This window comes from Amblyraja radiata, chromosome 29 (assembly GCF_010909765.2).
Source record: "Amblyraja radiata isolate CabotCenter1 chromosome 29, sAmbRad1.1.pri, whole genome shotgun sequence".
Lineage (NCBI taxonomy): Eukaryota > Metazoa > Chordata > Chondrichthyes > Rajiformes > Rajidae > Amblyraja > Amblyraja radiata.
This window is the reverse complement of record NC_045984.1, coordinates 13,001,638-13,022,315: the sequence shown is the minus strand read 5'-3', so window position 1 is coordinate 13,022,315 and position 20,678 is coordinate 13,001,638. Positions and strand designations below refer to the sequence as shown.

General features: G+C 41.4%; 1 protein-coding gene across 3 annotated transcripts in view; it reads right to left on the bottom strand.

Annotated features, from left to right (window-relative positions):
* Positions 1-20,678, bottom strand: part of LOC116989331 (signal-transducing adaptor protein 1-like) — a 77,914-nt gene that overhangs the window by 9,562 nt on the left and 47,674 nt on the right. For 2 of the 3 annotated variants that reach the window (XM_033046597.1, XM_033046600.1), the window contains exons 1-8: positions 19,372-19,518; positions 9,502-9,573; positions 7,488-7,604; positions 6,240-6,296; positions 4,585-4,766; positions 3,741-3,872; positions 2,356-2,425; positions 983-1,085 (exon numbers count right to left, since the gene is read on the bottom strand). The exons of the other annotated variant lie outside the window; for it this stretch is intronic. In XM_033046597.1, coding sequence (XP_032902488.1) covers positions 983-1,085; positions 2,356-2,425; positions 3,741-3,872; positions 4,585-4,766; positions 6,240-6,296; positions 7,488-7,604; positions 9,502-9,573; positions 19,372-19,461 — 823 coding nt within the window. In that variant the 5' untranslated portion in view covers positions 19,462-19,518. Of the gene's footprint in view, positions 1-982; positions 1,086-2,355; positions 2,426-3,740; positions 3,873-4,584; positions 4,767-6,239; positions 6,297-7,487; positions 7,605-9,501; positions 9,574-19,371; positions 19,519-20,678 lie in introns of those variants that run through there. 3 annotated transcript variants of the gene reach the window in all.

Genomic DNA, 20,678 nt, shown 5'->3' with positions numbered 1-20,678 from the left:
ACTATCCAGTCTATCTGACCTCCCTACATTAAATAAATCTACAGGAGCCACCGACTCAAAAAGACAGCCAACATCATCAGGGACCCACATCACACTGGCCACACTTTCACGTTGGGATGTAGGTACAGGTGCCCGAAAACAAATGCAAAGGTTTAGGAGCAGCTTTTCCCCCCCAAAAACATCAGGCTGTTAAACATACTGTAACAATTCTACAGTCAGTTTGTCAACTGCTGTGGGATCTCCTGTACTGTGCTGTGAGCTAAATAACTCAACTCATTATTGTGTGTATTTACAGGGTTGTGAAGGAAAGTAGATTCATTTCACCAAGTGTTTATATGGGTACAGTAATTTTGAGCATTATCACCCCAAGGTACCGCTATCACTTAGTTAAATACTAGTTAATACAGGCATGCCCTTAATTATAAATCATTCATACTACTCAAAAAGGAACATCTAGAAGTAAGATGACCCAAAACCCAGTATTTGCAGCAATATTTTTACGAAATACAAAGGAGCAGGTCTCTGACCTCAAACCTGCTCTGCCACTTAATAAGATCGTGGTTGACCTAACTGCAACCTCAATTTCGCATTGGCACCTATTTCCAATGTTCTTTTGTACTCCTTGGTCAAAAATGTATCCACTTCTTCCTTAAAAACATTGAAAGACTCTGCCTCCGTGGCCCTTGGAGGGAGAGACTTTCAAAGACATTAGCGCCGCTGACAGAATATTTTTAAAGTTGTCTATTTTCTATCTTAAATGGGCACCCTCCTTGATTTCAAAGGGTGACCCCTAGTTCCAGATTCTCCCGATAGATTTTCTTCCTGCATCCACCCTCAGGAAATTTAAAGAGGGAATAGTTCATACAGGGGAGATTAAAGATACTTTCCTCCTTTGGCACGTCAATATTGAACCCTAGTCAATTAAATGAATTGTTGCCAAAAAAAACAAAACATCCATTAAGAATTAAAGGACAAAACATACTCAGATTAATTTCGTAGTCCTCCGGTATTTCTAAAGGCTTCAGAATTCCTTTGGTCTGTTGAATAAAATAGTCGATGATCTCCTGTCTACTGTTGCACAAGATCTGGAAAATACCAGAACACAAATTGCATGATTGTACTGCAAACTACAACTGTACCATTGTCATAAAGAGGTTGTATTTACATTGCAAGTTACATTACATTGTAAATGGCATCAGGAAGGTCACAAGCAGATATGGTTTAAGACATAAAAAACAGGTATCAATTTTCTTTTCCCCTCATGAACAGCTCCTCGTCAGGTAATTTTAAAAGTCTCACCTACATTTTCAAATCCCAACATATTTCTGTAAACTAACCCAGCCCCACAACCTTCCAAGATGCCTCCATTATTCCAATTCTGGGCTCCTAATCATGCCAACATTTCCTAAATGTTTCACTACGTTAGAGGCCCTTGGCAGCAGCTGGCAAGACCATAAGCTCGAAAATTCACTCCCAAGCCTTAGAAGTTCTCTTGTGTTTAATACCTGCCCGATAACTAAGAATTTGTTCATCTGCTCAAATATATTCTCAAGCGGCTCAGTACCAAAGTTTTCTAATAGCCCGCTCAAGCAGCCTGGCAGGTTTGCAATATAGTAGATTGCACATATGTTCATTAGATATTGTTCACAATTATTAGAGTGAAACAATGATGAATCACTTCATTTCATCATTACACTAAATGTATTATGTGTGAGTTACCAAATAGATGTGCCGTGGGGAGTGAAATCAGAAGGCATTACCTGTCATGGAGGGTAGAATGGTGGAGATGCAAGAAGGAATTTTTATTTGGCCATTTGAGAAGGTTGAGAGTGACATAGAGGCAATGCCGTGCAAAAGTAGCACACACCCAGACTCTACTGTGATGGATTCAAGGATCAACACTGGGCCAGAATTGGTCAACAATACAATAATGAACTTGAAAAAGTTACTTTAACCACCGTTTCTGCTCTATGGATGGCTGTCTTCCTGGGTATAATTCCACAAGTTATTATTTTCTGACACCTCAGTGCTTATTCTCAGAGAGAGATTCTATGTGTCGTATCGGAAGGTTACTCAGCCAAAGGGTGCAGAATCCCCAAATCCCAATTTACCCAACCTGCAGATCATATTTTACTGGATGACCATTATGGCATTAAAGTGCCAGGTGACATTTTCTTCCTTTGCACTGCTGGTATTTTAAGTCCAAATTACCAATGCTGCCCTCATTTCAATCTATAAACGCAGTCATCCTTCTGCTCTTTGATCCAGAAACATTTTGAAAGTCTCATCTTCAGCTGAATCATATAGACTCAAAATGATTGCAAGGAGATAGTAATTATTCAAAAGCTTACTTACGCCATTACCAATGTAAATGATGTAACCACTGTCCAAACAATTTATCCGGTAGTGGTTTACGATTGCCATGCTGAAATGGAACACATTTATTAAATGGTATTTCTAACATTCTTTGACCATTATCCAATGTTCCCATCACATCGCTTGCAATGCTACTCAATTCCTTAACACAGTTTTCCCTTCCCTTTGCAGTTATAAAAACCAGACCGCCCAGGCTTGACATTATCTAATCGTTTGGTTTTAACCTTTGATGAATGCGCAATTAACATATTCCTGGAATTGGAGCCTCCAGTGTTTAGGATATTTGAACAGTTTCCTTAAGTAGAGATGGTGAATAACATAATTTCCAATGTTTCACATTGTAAAATCAGTTATGGCAGGTTTCATGTGTAGGAAGGAACACCAGATGCTGGTTTACACCAAAGATAGACACAAAATGCTCAAGTAACTCAGCAAGTCAGGCAGCATCTCTGGAGAAAAGGAATTAAGTGGCGTTTTGGGTGGAGACCCTTCTTTTCATGTTGGAAAGGGTTCAGTTACACTCTATAGGTACATCAAGCATGCATTCACATTAGGGTTGAATGAGTACCCAATACACTCTTGAGCTCTGTAAAGGTAAGCCACATAATTTGCTTGCCTGACAGCAGACTCATAAAACAGACAAGCTATTTCAAGTTCCATCATGGGAGGAGATTATCACGTGGACAGAGGAAAATATTCGAATATGTTCCCAAAGCCCTCTTGAAAAATACAACATGCCCACTCACTCCCTGGTTCACAATCGCTCAATGTGGAGAGATAGCATTTAAGATTAGGATCAGTTAAGAACCTCAAGCATCAGAAGCTATTGTAGGTGCACAGAGTCTCACAAACCACACACCAACCCACCCCTATCAGATGTACAGTCAACCCACATTGGCCTCATTCACATCAGAACCCAAGGGACTGCCTTGATAGTAAGAAAACAAAATAAAGGGAACAAGATAACTAGAACCTTAGTTTAGTTTAGAGATACAATGTGGAAACAGGCTCTTCAGCCCACTGAGTCTGCGTCGAATAGTGATCACCCATACACTACTACAAGTCTTTGATGTGTGGGAGGAAACCGGAGCACCTGGAGGAAACCCAGAGGGAAAACATATAAACTCCGTACAGACAGCACCTGTAGTCTGCATCAAACCTGTGTCTCTGGCGCTGCTTCGCTCTAGTTAATTGTTTTGTAGTTTGGAGCTGCTTGTGGAGTACTATTATGCAGAAAATTGTAGGTATCCTTTTTCTCCACACAACCAGGAAAGTGTTAAATGATTGCTAGCATACAACCGGTTGCAATTTGTTTTGGGTCGCTAGAGGATGCATTGATGCACTGATCATAATTCCTTCCTTACTTGTTGATTACTTGTCGTGTTGTAATGGCTAGGTTCTGGTCACCATGGCTGGGTCTCATTAACAGATTTCCAAATTCTTTGTTTTTTGCCAGCAGGTTCTCAGCTTCCATCCTTGAGACTTTATAGAAACAGCTGGAAGAAATGGAGACAAAAAAAAGTTTAAAAGGATAGCGGTCAACTAAACTGGAAAATATCCACTCGAATAAAGGTACATGATTAATATTTAATGCCTCTATAACCACTCCCTTAGTTAATGTAGAGGAGTTAACTCTTTCATAACAAATAGGCCAATACTGCCATTAAACAGAAGCCTGGGAGATTTTCATACAAATACTTTGGAAGCACGATGCAATCTTGGGTTTGAAGTCCAGATAATCGCATTATGATGACAACCCCTAATTAGTCTAAACTAACCTTCTCATCTTTGTGCCACATGATCATTGAACTCACCAGGATCAACTAGTAGCTTTTGCTGATCAAATTAAAGTTGGGCACCATGGTTGAGCTGACAAGGACAGGATGCTGCTGATTTACATTGCTTTCCTTTAACGTATATGGGAGAATATAATGTTGGATTGGGATTCAATATTCTTCTTACAAGAGCATACAAGGTGCATACTTGAAAACCGTTGAGGCGAGTGATTGACCAAAGAGTGATGAGCATGAAGGGAATCCACAGGGCAGAAAGAATTGAACATAGCAGAAGACAGCATAACAAACAAAAACAAAAACAAAAACAAAAAAAAATGAAATGGACATGCAACGGGTTCAGGAGAAATTCATCCCCCTTTTACCTCCCTCAACATCAACTAATCCCACTTCCTTTCAACACCTAGAAAGGTACCTCAGACGGTCGTTTTCTACATCATCGTAGTTGTTTTGATCAAGCTCTGGAGTTGTTGATCGTGGTGGTGGCAGGGGTGGTGGAGAGGACCATAACATTCGGCGTTGTTTTGTCTCCTGCTCAAGTACCTCCTGAAGTCTCCGAATCTGTCCAGGGAGGAGAACCTGGTTGGGAATCTCAAGCTATAATAGAGAAAATTGCACAAGACATTGGTTAGGCCACATTTGTTGTACAAGACATTGGTAAGGTCACATTTAGAGTATTTTGTTCAGTTTTGGTCACTATGTGAAGCTGGAAAGGGTGCAGATAAGATTTACGAGGATGTTGCCAGGACTCGAGGGCCTGAGCTATAGGGAGAAGTTGAACAGGCTAGGACTTTAGTCCTTGGAGTGCAGGAGGATAATGGGCGATCTTGGAGGTGTACAAGATCATGAGAGAAATAGGTAGGGTATATGCACAGAGTCTTTTACCCAGAATAGGGGAAATCAAGAGCCAGAAAACATACAGTAGGTTTGAGGTGAGGGGGGAAAATATTCAATATGAACCTGGGGGCAACTTTTTTTTTTAAACACATACAGTGGTAGATATATGTAACGAGCTGCCGGTGGGGGTAGTTGAGGAAGGTACTATCGCTATGTTTAAGAAACATTTAGACAGGTACATGGATTGGAAAGGTCGAGAGGGATACGGGCCAAACACAAGCAGGTAGGTCTTTGGATAGGTAGACGAGGCATGCTGGTCGGTGACGGTAAGTTGGGCCCGTTTCCACACTGTGAGACTCCAATACACACCACAACATTCAGAACCAAACAACATGCTCAGTCACAACAATTTAATGAATTGTATTTCCTTACTGATAACCTTACTGTAATTTAAACATTCAAGTTTAGAGCAATGGGGGTTGCCTTACTCCTGTGACACTTATGATAGATTGATTGAATGTATTATTTCATTTCAAAATGGCCTATCTCATGAAGAACAATAGTCTGGAACTTTAAAAAATCCATACAATTGATCACAGTTGCAAACCGCCAAGATCAAATAGAGGTCATTAAATTGTCCCTTTAACTAAGAAAATTATTAGCATCTCTTTCAGTACACTTTGAAAAGTGACATTCATATTCCCAGTTGAAGAAAGATGAAAGAAAACAAGATTAAATGTTTCTTCTGATTCCTGATGAATAAATGAATAACATTTGGCTTGCTCCAATTCCATCCGACTGACTTAACATTCAAGCCAAACTAAGTACTCATGTAGAGCATGGAAAAGATCACCAAAATAGGTATTTCAGAATGGGAGCTATATCCTACAACATTTTCATTGGGAATTACTTTAGTCTTTAGTCAGAAGGTGGTGAATCTGTGGAATTCATTGCCGCAGAAGGCCGTGGATGCCAAGTCAATGGATATTTTCAAGGCAGAGATAGATAGATTCTTGATTAGTACGGGTGTCAGGGGTTATGAGAAGCCAGGAGAATGGGGTTAGGAGGGAGAGGTAGATCAGCCATGATTGAATGGTGGTGTAGAATTGATGGGCCGAATGGCCTAATTCTGCTCCTATCACATGAACATAAATTGTGCACCTGATTGGATAAAGCAATATTTTCTTTCACCATTTATCTAGGATAACTAAAGTGGCAATGGAACTGACTTACCTTTGTAACTGTGTGAATGAAGCTTCTCCATTGATCTAGGGCCTCCAAAGTATCTGCCTGTGGAGAAAAAAACCCCACAAACTTAAATAAATTTTGATTTCTGTTTGCATGTTTTCTCCATTACGAGATGGATTTCTCTCAATCTTCCATTTTCCAGTCACAATTCTCTATCTACACTGTCTTCCATCTTTGCCTTCCTAAATAATCAAGGCAGAGATAGATGGATTCTTGATTAGTACAGGTGTCAGAGGTTATGGAGAGAAGGCAGGAGAATGGGTTAGGAAGGAGAGATAGATCAGCCATGATGGAATGGACTTGATGGGCCAAATGCCTAATTCTACTCCTATTCCTTATGACCTTATGAGAGTTCAAACAAATCCCAATTCAATCTCAAGGAATCTTCTGTCTGAATCCATTGCAACTGTTGGAACACAATAATAAATTCAACAATTTCAGATAACCAGCATTTCTTGCTGGTGTCGGAACTAGTCAGGTCTGATCAAAGATCATCCACCTGTAACATTAGTTTTTCTCTCCACAGAAGCTGCTCGATTTGTTGAATATTTCCAGCAACCATGTTCTGTATTTATTTAGTGGTTCCAACATTTGATTTTGCTCTAAGCTGCTCCTATTCATATCCATCTATTTACACCTCCACCAGGCAGGTCAGCTGTGATACCAAGCATTCAGTATCCTCCATCAATGTTTGTATCACTTGGACAAACCTATTCTCCATACTTTCTTCTCTTTCAGAACGGGAAAAGGAGACAAAACATGCACTTTAAAACGCTTCACCTGGATGGACTATTTGGGAGCCTGGATGACTCCCATCTCAGGAGTAGGAGTAGGTAGGAAAGTAACAGGGTGTATGTTGCATCTCCTATGGCAACAGACAAAAGTGCCGTGAGATAGGGAACAAAAAGTAGTCATGGAAGTGTGAACAAAGGACCAGTTGAGGGAATGGTTACCTTGGGAACGAACCTTTGTTTCCCTCAACGCTACTCCCTCTTTAGAACTTAAAATATGCTAGATTTTTCTTCCCCTTTGTCCAATTTAATGAAAGTCATTGACTGAAGACCCTTTCTCCATTTTCCCCTCTCTCCACAAATGCTGCCTGATTTGATGAGCATTACTACTATTTTGTCTTTATGTCATGCTGCAAGATCACTGGTTAAAATAACTATTCACTTGGTATGTAAACCATGAGGGTCAAAAAGCATGAGGGTCAACACAAGGACAAAATGTTACCTTTAACTTTATGTCTCCAGATTTCATCTTCAAGATCATGACGTGTTGTCGGTTATTATTATAGATTTTATCGTCTTCCACAGACATGAAGTCTTCAAGATTGATTTTCTCAATATACTGAAAAATAAAGGTTCATAATATAAATGAAAAGGCAAAGAAGGTTGAAACTTTGTCTTTATTTTTATAAACGGGGAATAAAAGCACAAAGTAAAGTTCTTGTTTCCTGAAGACCAGTGGCAGGGTTGCACAGCGGTAGAGTAAAAGTATATATCAAACAAATAGGAAAGTGAATTTATTATGGGTGCCTTCGAGCCAACAGCGCCATTCAATGTGATCATGGCTGATCATCCACAATCAGTTCCTGCCTTTCCCCATATTCCCCGAGCCCTATCTAGCTCTCTCTTAAAAGTATCCAGAGAACCGGCCTCCACCGCCCTCTGAGGCAGAGAATTCCTCAGACTCACAACTCTCTGTGTGAAAAAGTGTTTCCTCATCTCCGTTCTAAATGGCTTAGCCCTTATTCTTAAACTGTGACCCCTGGTTCTGGACTCCCCCCAACATCGGGAACATGTTTCCTGCCTCTAGCGTATCCAAATCCTTAATAATCTTTTATGTTTCAATAAGATATCCTCTCGTCCTTCTAAATTCCAGAGTATACAAGCCCAGCCGCTCCATTCTCTCAGCAGATGGCAGTCCCACCATCCCGGGATTTAAGCTCGTGAACCTGCGGTGCACTCCCTCAATAGCAAGAAGGAAAAAGGTAGAAACAGAGAACAAACAACATTTGTCTGTCATTAATGAGATACTTTGGTAGTTATGATATTATGTGCTTTACAAATTATACCATGCAAATGTTCTGATTTCTTGATTAGCAAGGGTGTCAGGGGCTATGGGAAGAAGGCAGGAGAATGGAGTTGACAGGGAAAGATAGATTAGCCAGGATAGAATGGTGGAGTAGACTTGATGGGACGAATGGCCTAATTCTGCTCCTATAACTTATGAACTTGTAGGACTCATGGGTTTGGCTGGACAGGTTCTCAGATACTGGTTTGTGGATTAACTGGCTACTATAAATTGTTCTGAGTAAAGGTGGATGGTGGTCATTGTCGCAGTCTGGAGGGTATGTTCAAGAACACAAGGTTGTAGGAAAATAAGGACAGGGATTGATCTGAGAGCCAGCATAGGCTCAACGGGATGAAGGCCTTCTATGTGGCGGTGTAATACAACATGAAGTAAGGTGAACAATTTAACTACAACAGCCACCCCTGCAAACATCCATGCAAGTTCATTTATCACAGCATTACTTCCTCGAATAATGGCTGCAATATTAATGACATTTTATTTCATTAAATTAAAAACAGCAGCTGCCAAACAAGCGAAGGACAAGATTATACCAAGACAACACAAAAGTGTAGAATGGTTTCTGGGATTAATGGATAGGAATGCAAGAATTGCTAATGAGAAGAGCTCAAATGTGTTCGCCTATTTTAATTGCAGTCATTTTTAAGAATTCCTTTCCTAGACCCAATAGTGCCTTTATAATCAAAATGGTGAATAAAATGGTAACTAATGCAAAGGAAGCTGGAAAAGTCTGAAGAAGAATTCAAGCCCAAAACATCACCCATCCATGTTTTCCAGCCATGCTGCTTGATGCAACGACACAGAAAGCTGGAGTAACTCAGTATGTCAGGTAGCATCTCTGGAGAAAAGAAATAGGTGATGTTTCAGGTCGAGACCCTCCCTCACCCAGTTATGCTGCTTGTTACTCTGGCACTTTGTGTGTCCTTTTTTCTGGATATCCTTCGTCGGTCAAACGAGCAAAATTAGGCCCAAGATACTCCATCTTGGCAAAACCATACAAACTACTTACTTTCTCTCCCCCTGCTATTTCCCACCTACCTCATTCCAGCCACAAGAATAACAAAAAATCAAACCATGCAATAAGTTGTTTACTGAGGCTTCTACAAAATGGATGGTGTGGGGGACTAGCTTACAGTAACACACAGTAACATACCATTGGATCCCTGCTGGTCACCTGGAAGAATAACTCGTTCCCTCTCAGCACAGCCCAGTACCTCTTGTATTTCTGCCAATAAAAATTGCACATTAATTGAGGAATATACAATCATTACATTATTTTCTCTCTTTCAGTTCCTCCCCCATTTCACCCTCCCCAGATCAATTGATACTTCTGGCTGGAAAACAAATTATTTGGATCACCAGTATCACCATGGAGGCTGAATGGAATTCTCAGTTTGATCGAGTCTGTTGCTGTAACACAGGAAACATTTCCCCCCCCCTCCATCTTAAAGCTGCCTGGCCTGTCTCAATGGTTCACAACATACAAACTTGCAAGTAGTTGTGCTATAACATGATAGTTATGTTCCCAAGGAACCTCACATGACAGAAAGTCACATAATATTGAACAGGCTATAGTTGCCTTCAAAGTACCACTATAAACAAGATTTCCCCCATCATGATATAACCAGCGCGGCCAACATAATATAAATACTGTTCCTAATCCATCATCCATTAAGGGCAGTTTGGTGGTGTAGTAATAGAGTTGCTGCCTTACAACTCTCTGCTGCCTTGCCAAAGACCAGAATTTAATCCCAACTACGGGTGCTGTCTTTATGGAATTTGAATGTTCTTCCCTTGACCGCATGGGTTTTCCCCAGATGCTCCGTTTCCTCCCACAATCCAAAGATGTACAGGTTTGTAGGTTAATTAGCTTCAGAATTTTTTTTTTTAATTGTCCCTAAGGTGTAGAGTAGTGCTAGTGTACGGGATGATCGCTGGACTGCATGAACTCGGTGGGTTGAAAGGCCAGTTTCCATTCTGTATCTCAAAACTAAACTGGATTTCGATTAAGGCAGCCTGCGTTACAACACAACTATATGTATCTTAGGCTTGCCAGCAATATGAATGAATAAATTAAAAAGATATTCCTTCCAGTACAATTACATCATCAGTCCTTATAAATTAATCACTAGCGACTGTATTAGGCCCAATGCAAATGTCACACATGATCCCAAGCACGTAACCAGTTCTATAATATTTCACAAGGAACTGCAGATGCTGGAAAATCGAAGGTACACAAAAATGCTGGAGATACTCAGCGGGTGCAGCAGCATCTATGGAGCGAAGGAAATAGGCAACGTTTCGGTCGAAACGTTGCCTATTTCCTTCGCTCCATAGATGCTGCTGCACCCGCTGAGTTTCTCCAGCTTTTTTGTGTACCTTCTATAATGTTTCAGTCAGAGTTAAGGGCCTTTCCGACTTGGGGAGTCATTTGCTCCTCATTTGCGTGACATCATTTACGTGTCACGCCGCGAGCGTCATTGTGCGCATTAGGCGTGCGGTGACGTAGGCAGTGACGCACGGTCGCGTGCGGTGCCCCAGGATTTTGGGATGTACAAAATCTTCGCTTGCCATCTGCGTGACACGCAAATGATGCCCAAGTGGGACAGGCCCTTAAATGATTCCTGCTCAGTTACATTTTGCAATACAACAGATCAACCTCTTCTAGAATCTGACAGATTGATCAAAACACAGTGAGGTTAATCTTACAATTGCCATTCCAATCGTGAGGATTAATTTGTTACTGATTACCGCTGAATTTGCAATCAGCTTGGAATTTGAACCCAATGCAAATCTTATGGCTGTGTTAGTAAGTAACATGCCCTCATGCAAGGCAAAAAACAATTGTATTAAGATGGATTAATTTTCCTCGAAACAGTGGCAATTTGCAGCACAAGGAGTTGGAAAAGAGGAATTTATAAAATGGTGATTAAATAAAAGGAGTATCTGAAAATTCCATTGGCTGCATTATCTTGTACCATAGCACGACTTGGATGCTAGAATGATTCTATTTGGTTTGCAGGAGTGGGAGTAGACTTATACATTTTATGGATCTTCTATCATAAGATATTCCACTCTGCTTCCAACTGGTGTCAGAGTGGGGTTATAGACATTGAATATGCCTCTGGTACTTGACGTTCACTGCCAGGAATTATTATTAATTTCTTAACCTTCAAGCTTAGTACTGCACCTCCCCGACCCGTACCAGTGTGCGTGAGATTTTAAAACGCTGATAAGATTTCACATGCAGGAAGTAAACTCTCAAAAATATGTTTTGATCCAAGTACGATTCCACCCATGGGAAAACTTTACGACCCATTGATGAGCAATTGATGCCATTATGCAGGTTGCAGGGTCAGAATTTGGATCAGGTGACTTTGGCCTTTTCCTTGTATGATCATTGCCTGTTGAGACTGCGACATTGACAATATATAATCTAATCACAACCAATCAATCTTCATAGATTAAAGCACAGTAAATTCCCCAGTTGTCAATCTTCTAACGATCTTAACAATTGGAAGGCATGTGGGCCGCACGTAATGTTCATCTGTGAAATGACCAAACAAGGGGATCTGTGAGCCTCAGCACAAAATGGCTACAGTATTAGACACAGGGAAGGCTAGGGCATAAGATTACATCCTAGCTGTGGCACTGGAGACCTGCAGTCCAGAATTAGCTGAGCCCCAAGCCACACTGACCAAGCAGAGTTGCAACACTGACATCAATGATGTAAATAATTACTACCCAACCACTCCTCAGTCATCACCAAAGTGGTGGAAGCCATTATCAACTGTGCTTTCAAGCAGCACTTGCTCACCAATAACCTCCTCACTAATGCTTGGTTAAGGGTTTTTCAGAATGACTATGTTCTAGACCGTAATCCAAATATGGACCAAAGAGCTGAATTGTAGAACTAGGAGGATGACAAAGGTATTTGATGGGATACAACATCAAGGCATCCTGGTAAAACTGAGGCGAGTGGGCAGTAAAAAGGAGAAACTATTTAATAACTGGAGTCATGAATCAGAAAAAGAAAAATGGTGCGGTTGATTGATCAATTGAGCTGATTGATTGGTTGAAAAATACAGCATGGAAGCAGGCCCTTTGGCCCACCAAGTCCATGCCAACCATCGATCGCCCATTCACACTAGTTCTCCCACTTTGGCATCCACACTAATGAAAAATACAGAAGCCAATTAACCTACAAACCTGCACAACTTTGGGATGTGGGAGGAAATCGGAGCATCCAGAGGAAATCCACACAGTCACAGGGAGAATATGTAACCTCCATACAGACAGCTCCCGAGGTCAGGATCGAACCAGGTCTCTGATGCTGTGAGGCAGCAGCTCTACCAGCTGCACCACCAAAATGGTAGTCAGGGATCAATGATCCTTGCACCGAGCTTCCTCAATTTGGAGTCCAAAGCCCAATTATCGTCAGCTGCTTCATCGATGATCTTCCTCCCATTATAATGTCAGAAGTGGGGATGTTCCCTAATGATTGTACAAAGTTTACTTCCACTTGCAACTCAGCAAAAGGAGCAACCTATACCAACTTGCAGCAAAACCCAAGGGGCATTCAGGCTTGGCCAACATTCACACCATTAAAACGCCAGGTGATAACCAACTCCTACAAGTGAGAATCTAACTACTCACCTCACCTCATTACGATCAATCGGTCCCCTTCATCGATATCTTGAGGGCCACCGCTGACCCCAAACTCAACTGGACCAACTAAACAAACACTAAGTGCTGGCTACAGAATTGGCAGCCTGTGGCAACTGAATCAACTCCGGACACCCCAAGGCTCACACCAACATTTTCCCAAAACACTAATGTCAGGTGTGTGATCAAACACTCTCCACTTACCATCACCAGTATACAGAGACTGCAATGCGTACATCTACAAAGTGCACTGCAGTTGTTCAGCAAGGCTACCCCGACAGCACCTCCTAAACTTGTGACCTCCACCAGTAAGAAGTACATAGGCACTAGGTGGATGGAAACACCACTATCTGCAGGTTCCCTGCAAGTATTTTTACCGATTTGGAAATATTGCTGGTCTTTTGTCATTACCAGCTGTAAATATTGGAACTCCCAACCCAACATGCTATTGAGGTGCCCTCCCCAGAAGAACTGCAGTGGTTCACGAAAACAGCACACCACTTTATTCTAAAGGACATTTAGCAGTGGGCAGGAACGGGTTGGTCTGGCTGATCCAGACCCAAATCCAGAAAAAGAATGTGTAAAAAAAAAAAAAAGAGTTCTTCCAGTCCATCTATCAGCACCAACTGACACGAACCCATGTTGATAAAATAGAGATTTGTCAAGTTACGCATCACACACTCAAAGGCATACTTGTCAGACAATGACTTGCAAATACCATATAGAGATAAAGAGAAAAACACCTTTGCTAATATAACTCAATGGCTAAAAATGTTGCAAATACCCAGCATTATCTTTCACTAGGCAAAGACACGCACACAGACAGACACATTCCTCTCAGTTTTTTTTGATCAACAGAGTTGATATATTAATTTTCATGCTTTCACAACAGACATTACCTATCCAGCTGAGTGTTCCAACAATTTTCTTTTATTCCTGATTTTCAGCATCAATGTACTGTCATGTGACCACTGATGGCAAACTGTTCACTGCATACATGCATTAATTATTTTTTAAGTGTCTAAATCTGCATTAGGTGCAGGTGGTGCAGATGCATAGGAACTCTCCCTGTACATTGGCCTTCGACATGTCTCGGGTCTAATCTCATAACTGCTCCAACGTGACATTTCTCTCAAACCAGCCTTTCACAGAGTAAAGTTGTAAATGCTACATCAGTTGTTAATACAGTACTCAAGAGATGCTTTTATACTATTCATGAGTCATCTCTGAACCTAATGGAGACCATTTCAAAATCAAGTTATGCATAACCTTTCTGTCCATCACAGAGCAAAATAATGACTAACGTATGGGACGGCATGGTGGCGCAGCGACAGAGTTGCTGTCTTATAGATGCAGGGACCTGGGTTCGATCCTGACTATGGGTGCTGTCTATACAGAGTTTGTACGTCCTCCCCGTGACTGCGTGGGTTTTTTCTGAGTGCTCCTGTTTCCTCCCAACTCCAAAGATGCACAGTTTTGAAGGTTAATTAGCTTCAGCAAAATTGTAAATTGTCCCTAGTGTGCAGGATAATGCTAGTGTGCGGGGACCGCTGGTCGGCATGGACTCGATGGGCCGAAGGGCCTGCTTCCGCTCTGTATCTCTAAACTAATCAGTTCAGTCTGATATGAATTCAGATTCCAGTGATGAAAGGCTAGTTTCTAGCATACCTGGACATTCAAAGGATCAGAGGAAACAAAGAATGGGATTAAAAAAGAAAACTTCTAAATGCAAATTGTTGTTTTGTATGTCTACGTGGACAGACATGTTATGGGAGTATACGTGCGATGTGGTAACGTATTATTCACATTGGCATCAGGAAGCAAGATGCACTTACAGTAACTGAGTTGTTCTAATACTGCAAATATTCTCACTTCTGGCCAAACGCCAGGTTATGTCAAGAATCAAGTCAATCCAGGTAATGTTTACAGCACGTCTTCAAAATGATAAACACGGAACCTTAGATGAGATTGATTATTTGATTCCTTAAGGTTACAAGGAAGGAGATGAAAAATATTTGAAGAAAAAAAAATGAGGAATGGGGAATTTCATATCGACCTCAAAAGTTAAAATCAAAAAGGAAAAAAAGTTTTTAAAAATCGACACGGTATTTTGGTAAGGCTGCTTCACTATTGTATAGTAATGGCACCAGGGTAGAGTTTTTTTACCAAGAATGTAATCCTTCCTTTGTAGAAGTGGCGTGGGGGTGATAGTCAGGAAGTGATGTGCACTTTGTCCAAAGTCCTACTGTCAACCTTGTGTCTCAGTCAGAAAGTATTGGTTTTGGTCATAGACCAGAGACTTGTCGAGGTGATCCAGACTGACATTCTGTTACTGTACCAAAGGAGCGCTGCAATTCAGGAGGGGGGAAAAAAACTAGAATCACCCGAGATGTTGGAAAACGGAAGTTATCTAGATTTGTGAGAAGAATACTTCTTCTTCGTAATATTTTGGGTTCAAAATGCACATTCTGATTCAAATCCTATTGAAACCCGTTTTCAATAGCATCAACAAGCCATCATCCTGACATTTAATGCCAGGATCCTGTTATGCACTGACAATCCCTCAGTCAAGTGAAAGGTTATTAAAAACGCAGCTGATCGTTAAATGTAGAATTAATGTGCATTTTCCCTTTGCTAGTTCTGGCGGTCTCCAACCCGTAATATTAACCGTTTCTCTTCACACAGAATCTGACTGACATGCCGAGTGCTTCCAGCTTTTTCAGTTTCCTTTTTTGGCTTTAATTGTGCACTCCTGCCATGGGAGAGAAAAACAGACAAAAGTAGAGGATTTTTATGGAGGAGGCGGGTGTATCCTGTTAGCATTACAGCAGAAGGGGAGACACATTGTGTTTTGTGGCAGTTTTCTCTGGTCAGTAGAAATCTAGCAGAACTGGAAGAACTGGAACAATATAACCTTCCCACACACCCAAAAGTGCTTGGAGCATTTTAGAATTTTACATCCCGATACTACTCGTGTGTTTATATTACACACATTAAATTCAGTCACACATTTTAAATTAGTGTCAAATTCCCAAATTTCACAAGAAATAAAAACATGGAGTTTTAAAAATAAAGATGATGAAAATGCACGCACAGCCAAACTAGGTTAGTGTGACATAGATTGATGAATCATATCTTTAAATTGCAACCTTTGTTGAATTAATTAATACCAGCCATTGGACCGCAGGTTGGTTTTAGGTTCTTTGGGAAAGCACGCGAGGCAGAATTTTAATTTTAATCACACTCCAACAACCATGTGTACAGTAGGTAAATGCAGGAGGTCAGAACTGGTCATGGCTTGGGCATAAGAGATCATAAGTGATAGGAGTAAAATTAGGCCATTTGGCCCATCAAGTCTACTCCGCCATACAATCATGGCTGATGTATCGCTCCCTCCTAACCCCATTCTCCTGCCTTCTCCCCATAACCCCTTCTCCCCATAAGTATCAAGAGACATTCGGCACAAAATGCTGGAGTAACTCAGCAGGTCAGTTAGCATCTCTAGAGAAAAGGAATAGATGGCGTTTCGAGACTCCTCTTCAGACTATTTTTTCTTCGTCCAACTTGTTAATTAATTGCCACCGTTCCTAACGATTCACTTATTCCACCCCAATTTGCATCATTAGCAAATATAATTGCTATGCATTGAATGTCTGAAACTGTGTAATTTACACAAATTATAAACATTAAAGCTTCCCTGAACAGAGCCCTGGGGCTCACGTGTGTAAGAAAGAACTGCAGATGCTGGTTTAAATCGAAGGTAGACACAAAATGCTGGAGTAGCTCAGCAGATGAGGCAGCATCTCTGGAGAAAAGGAATGAGCGACATTTCGGGTCGAGACCCACACGTTCAGTTTTGATAAAACACCTCGAATGCCACAGATACATCCAACCCTTTAGTTAATTGTACCTATTTTTAACGCCCACTGAAATAAGTAGAAATAAAGAACTGCTGGTTAATACAGAAAAGGACATAAAGTGCTGGAGTAGCTCAGTGGATTAGAATACCATTACAAAGGGTATTCTGACCCAAGTTACCCCAATACTTTGTGACCAACTGAATTACCTTCTTTTAGCTTGGCACTCAGTGCTGTTGCCTCACATCTCTTGGGATCTGGATTCTATCCTCACCTGTCTACGTGGACTTAGTATGTTTTCTCTGTGATTGTGTGAGTTTCCCCCGGTACTTCAGTTTCCTCCCAATGGTGTACTGGTTGGGGGTAATTTACAGCAGCCAATTAACCGGTGTAATTAAGTAGTCAAACAATTAAAAGGGGGGGGGGTGATTAGTATTTGAGAAAGAGAAATAATAAATTGGAGGGCTACAGGAAAAATGAGGGGAGGGGAGATGAATAAATAAGACAAATAGGATAGCTCTGTTGTGAATGAGCAGGGAATAAATGGTCTTCTGTGTTGATTTAGGAACTATGACACCTATATGTTATACAAAGGTTTATGAACTCTTTTTGAATTCATTTTGTCCTCCAAAGTTTAAATTGGTTTTAACGCAGCTCAGGATGAAACTACAAAGTTCCTTTGCAAACATATTGTAAAGCAGATCGAATCAACAGTTATATTAGCAAAGTTAATAGGTAGCTAAACTGCATTACCAAGACTGTAAAGCAACAAACATGATCAAATGTTTACAGTGTTGGAAGGATCTGCAGATGCTAGTTTTGAAGATAGGCACAACATGCTGGAGTAACTCAGTGGGACAGGCAACATCTCTGGAGAGAAGGAATGGGTGACGATTCTTCAGGCGTCTCGACCCAAAAGGTCACCCATTCCTTCTCTCCAGACATGCTGCCTGTCATGCTGAGTTACTCCAGCATTTTGTGTCTATTTTCTAGTTTATCATGTTCCATCTCATATTTTGTCACAACACATTAAGAGGTCATTTGACCTATTAAGTTTAAGCTGGCGCTCAAAGTTCCATTACCTACACTTATTCCCCTGTAAACTATTCTCTCTCACATATTCATTAACACTCCTGTTTAAAATTGTTTAGCCAAATACCAACACTATAAATTGCAGCAGTAATTTAGGATAATGTAGCAATTTGCTTTCTAATCCCACAATAACAACCGCGGCAAACATTAACACTTCGACCCACCAACTTGTCCAACAAACTAGTGAAACCCAAATCTCTCAAAAATCAAATCACAAGTAACAGTTTCCATCACAAAGAGATGAAATGATGGGAGTAACTCGGTGGGACAGGCAGCATCTCTGGATAAAAGGAATGGGTGACATTTCGGGAGAAGACCCTTCTTCAGGGTCTCAATCTGAAACGTCACCCATTCCTTCTATCCAGAGATGCTGTCTATCCCGCCGAGTTACTCCGGCATTTTATGTCTATTTTCGGTGTAAACCAGATTCTGCAGTTCCTTCCGACACAGTTTCTGTCACAATCAGCAAAGAGGACTTGGAGATTGACAAGTAGGAATCCGAGACATTTGCACTTTTTAACCTGGAAAATTAGTCACTTGAAATGGTTACGATTATATGTGGTTTATTTTGACTTTTTAAATTAAATGCAAGAAGTTGCTGGGCTCCTCCCAATGGAATATACTTTTAGAGAGGAAGATAACAGAACCTCCTCCAAGTGCAAAAAAAATTTGAGCTGCAGAATAGGTCACCAAATAGAGGCCAAAAAAACCCCAGAGTATCACAGACTTTAATCTCAGAAGTATTACTAATTTTTTTGTAAAGTTTTATATTATTTCACCAGATGACCCACCAGGTAACAAATCCACCTTCAATGCCTACCTCACCGCTGACTGTGGAGCTTGCAGTGTAGGGGTTGTCTGTCCCAAATTTCAAGCCATTACCTGCTACACCATCTATGACACGTTATTTTTACCATTGGCAAACGAGTCAAGAGTGTTTTTATTGTCAAATGTTCCGAAACCAAACAATGAAATTATTACTTACAGAGGTATAACATATATGTAAGCATACTTACTTATCTGACTATTACTCTGTAAAGAGCCATAATGAACAAAACAAGTTTAATATATGGAGACATGTTATATATAAAACATGTCTCCATATATTAAATGTTCTTCCACATAACAAATAAATAAACGAGAAAAGTTGTTATATGTGTGTGTTTTATATAAACAATAATAGTGCAAAGTCAAAAATAACATTCCCCAAGCCTATGTAGTTCGAAGCCTATTTGGAGGCTGTGGTGTTTAATAGCCTGATGGTTGACACCAATAAGCTACTAGTAATCGACTAACCGAGTTACAGGAGTCTTTCCAAAGCACCTGTCAGCATTTTAATATACACGTAAAATTCATTATAAAAACGACGATAGCGAAATTGTAATTGATCGATTAAAAAAAGTACTTACCTGGCTTTTATTCTCCATCTTTTCTAAGTAACCTTCGTAGTAGTTCGGGACAAGGCAGGCTCTGGGTTTATCTGGCCTCGGGGATGCCATACTGGTTGAGTTAGCAGGAGCGGACTATCTTCACGAATGACGACTTGAGTGAGTTGTTCTAAGTGCTTGTTCCAGGAAGTGTGAAGGATATATATGTTCATTCCGGTCCCCTGAGGGGTAAGTGGATCAAGGTGGGTCCCGCCCCTAGCCAACATCGATTGGATCTGGGGAATCTGCTCGGGTTGCTTCCAAATTCCTGACATGCCACAGATTGCTGGTCCTCTGTTACCTGACGCCAGGTACACGTGAATAGTTTACAGCATTACGACAATGCCGAGTGGAAGCATCATGCGCTGCAGTCGGGATGAGGCAACATGGATCGACTTGTTGAGGATGGTGACAAGTGGCTGGTGATCTGTTTCGATGGTGAAAGTGTTGCATATTATATAGTCCTTGAATTTGGAGCAGGCAAACACCACGGCCTGTAACTCCTTCTCGATCTGTGCGTAGTGCTGTTCGGCAGGGGTCATGGTACGGGACGCGTAGGAGACTGGCAGTTGCAGGCCGTCATGGAGCTGTAGACAAGCGGCACCGAGCCCGAACTGAGAGGCGTCGCAGGTGATGATAATGGGACGCTGCAGGTCAAAAAATGTAAGTGTGGGGGTACTGATCAGCTTGGACTTAAGGATGTCGAAGGCTTTTTGGTGTTGAGGGAACCAAGCCCAGGCCGTGTCCTTCTTTATCAAATCCCTCAGGGGTGCGCTGAGCTCGCTGAGGTCGGGGATGAACTTCCCCAGGTAGTTTACCATGCTCAGGAAACGTTGCAGGCTGGGCACATCAGTGAGTGATGACATCTCGGAGATGGCAGCCGTTTTTTGTGGGTCGGGTTTCAGCCCCGAGGCTGTGAATACATGTCCAACATATGTGACCTCGGGGACGCGTAATCGGCACTTCTTGGGGTTTAGTTTCAAGTTGATCTTCCGGGTCCGGTCTAGGACTTGGCGGAGGTTGAAATCGTGCTCAGCGACATCCTTACCGTAGACCAGAATGTCGTCAACGATGATGGCACACGGTAGACCGGCAAACAGTTGCTCCATTGTCCGTTGGAACACCTCGCTGGCAGAGTTGATTCCGAATGGCATTCGGAGGAACTTAAATCTGCCGAAGGGGGTGCTGAAAGTTGTCAGGTCGGAGGAATGCTCGTCAAGCGGTATCTGCCAGAAGGAGCTCTTGGCATCGAGGACAGAAAAGATTGTGGCCGGACCAACCTGTGCAGT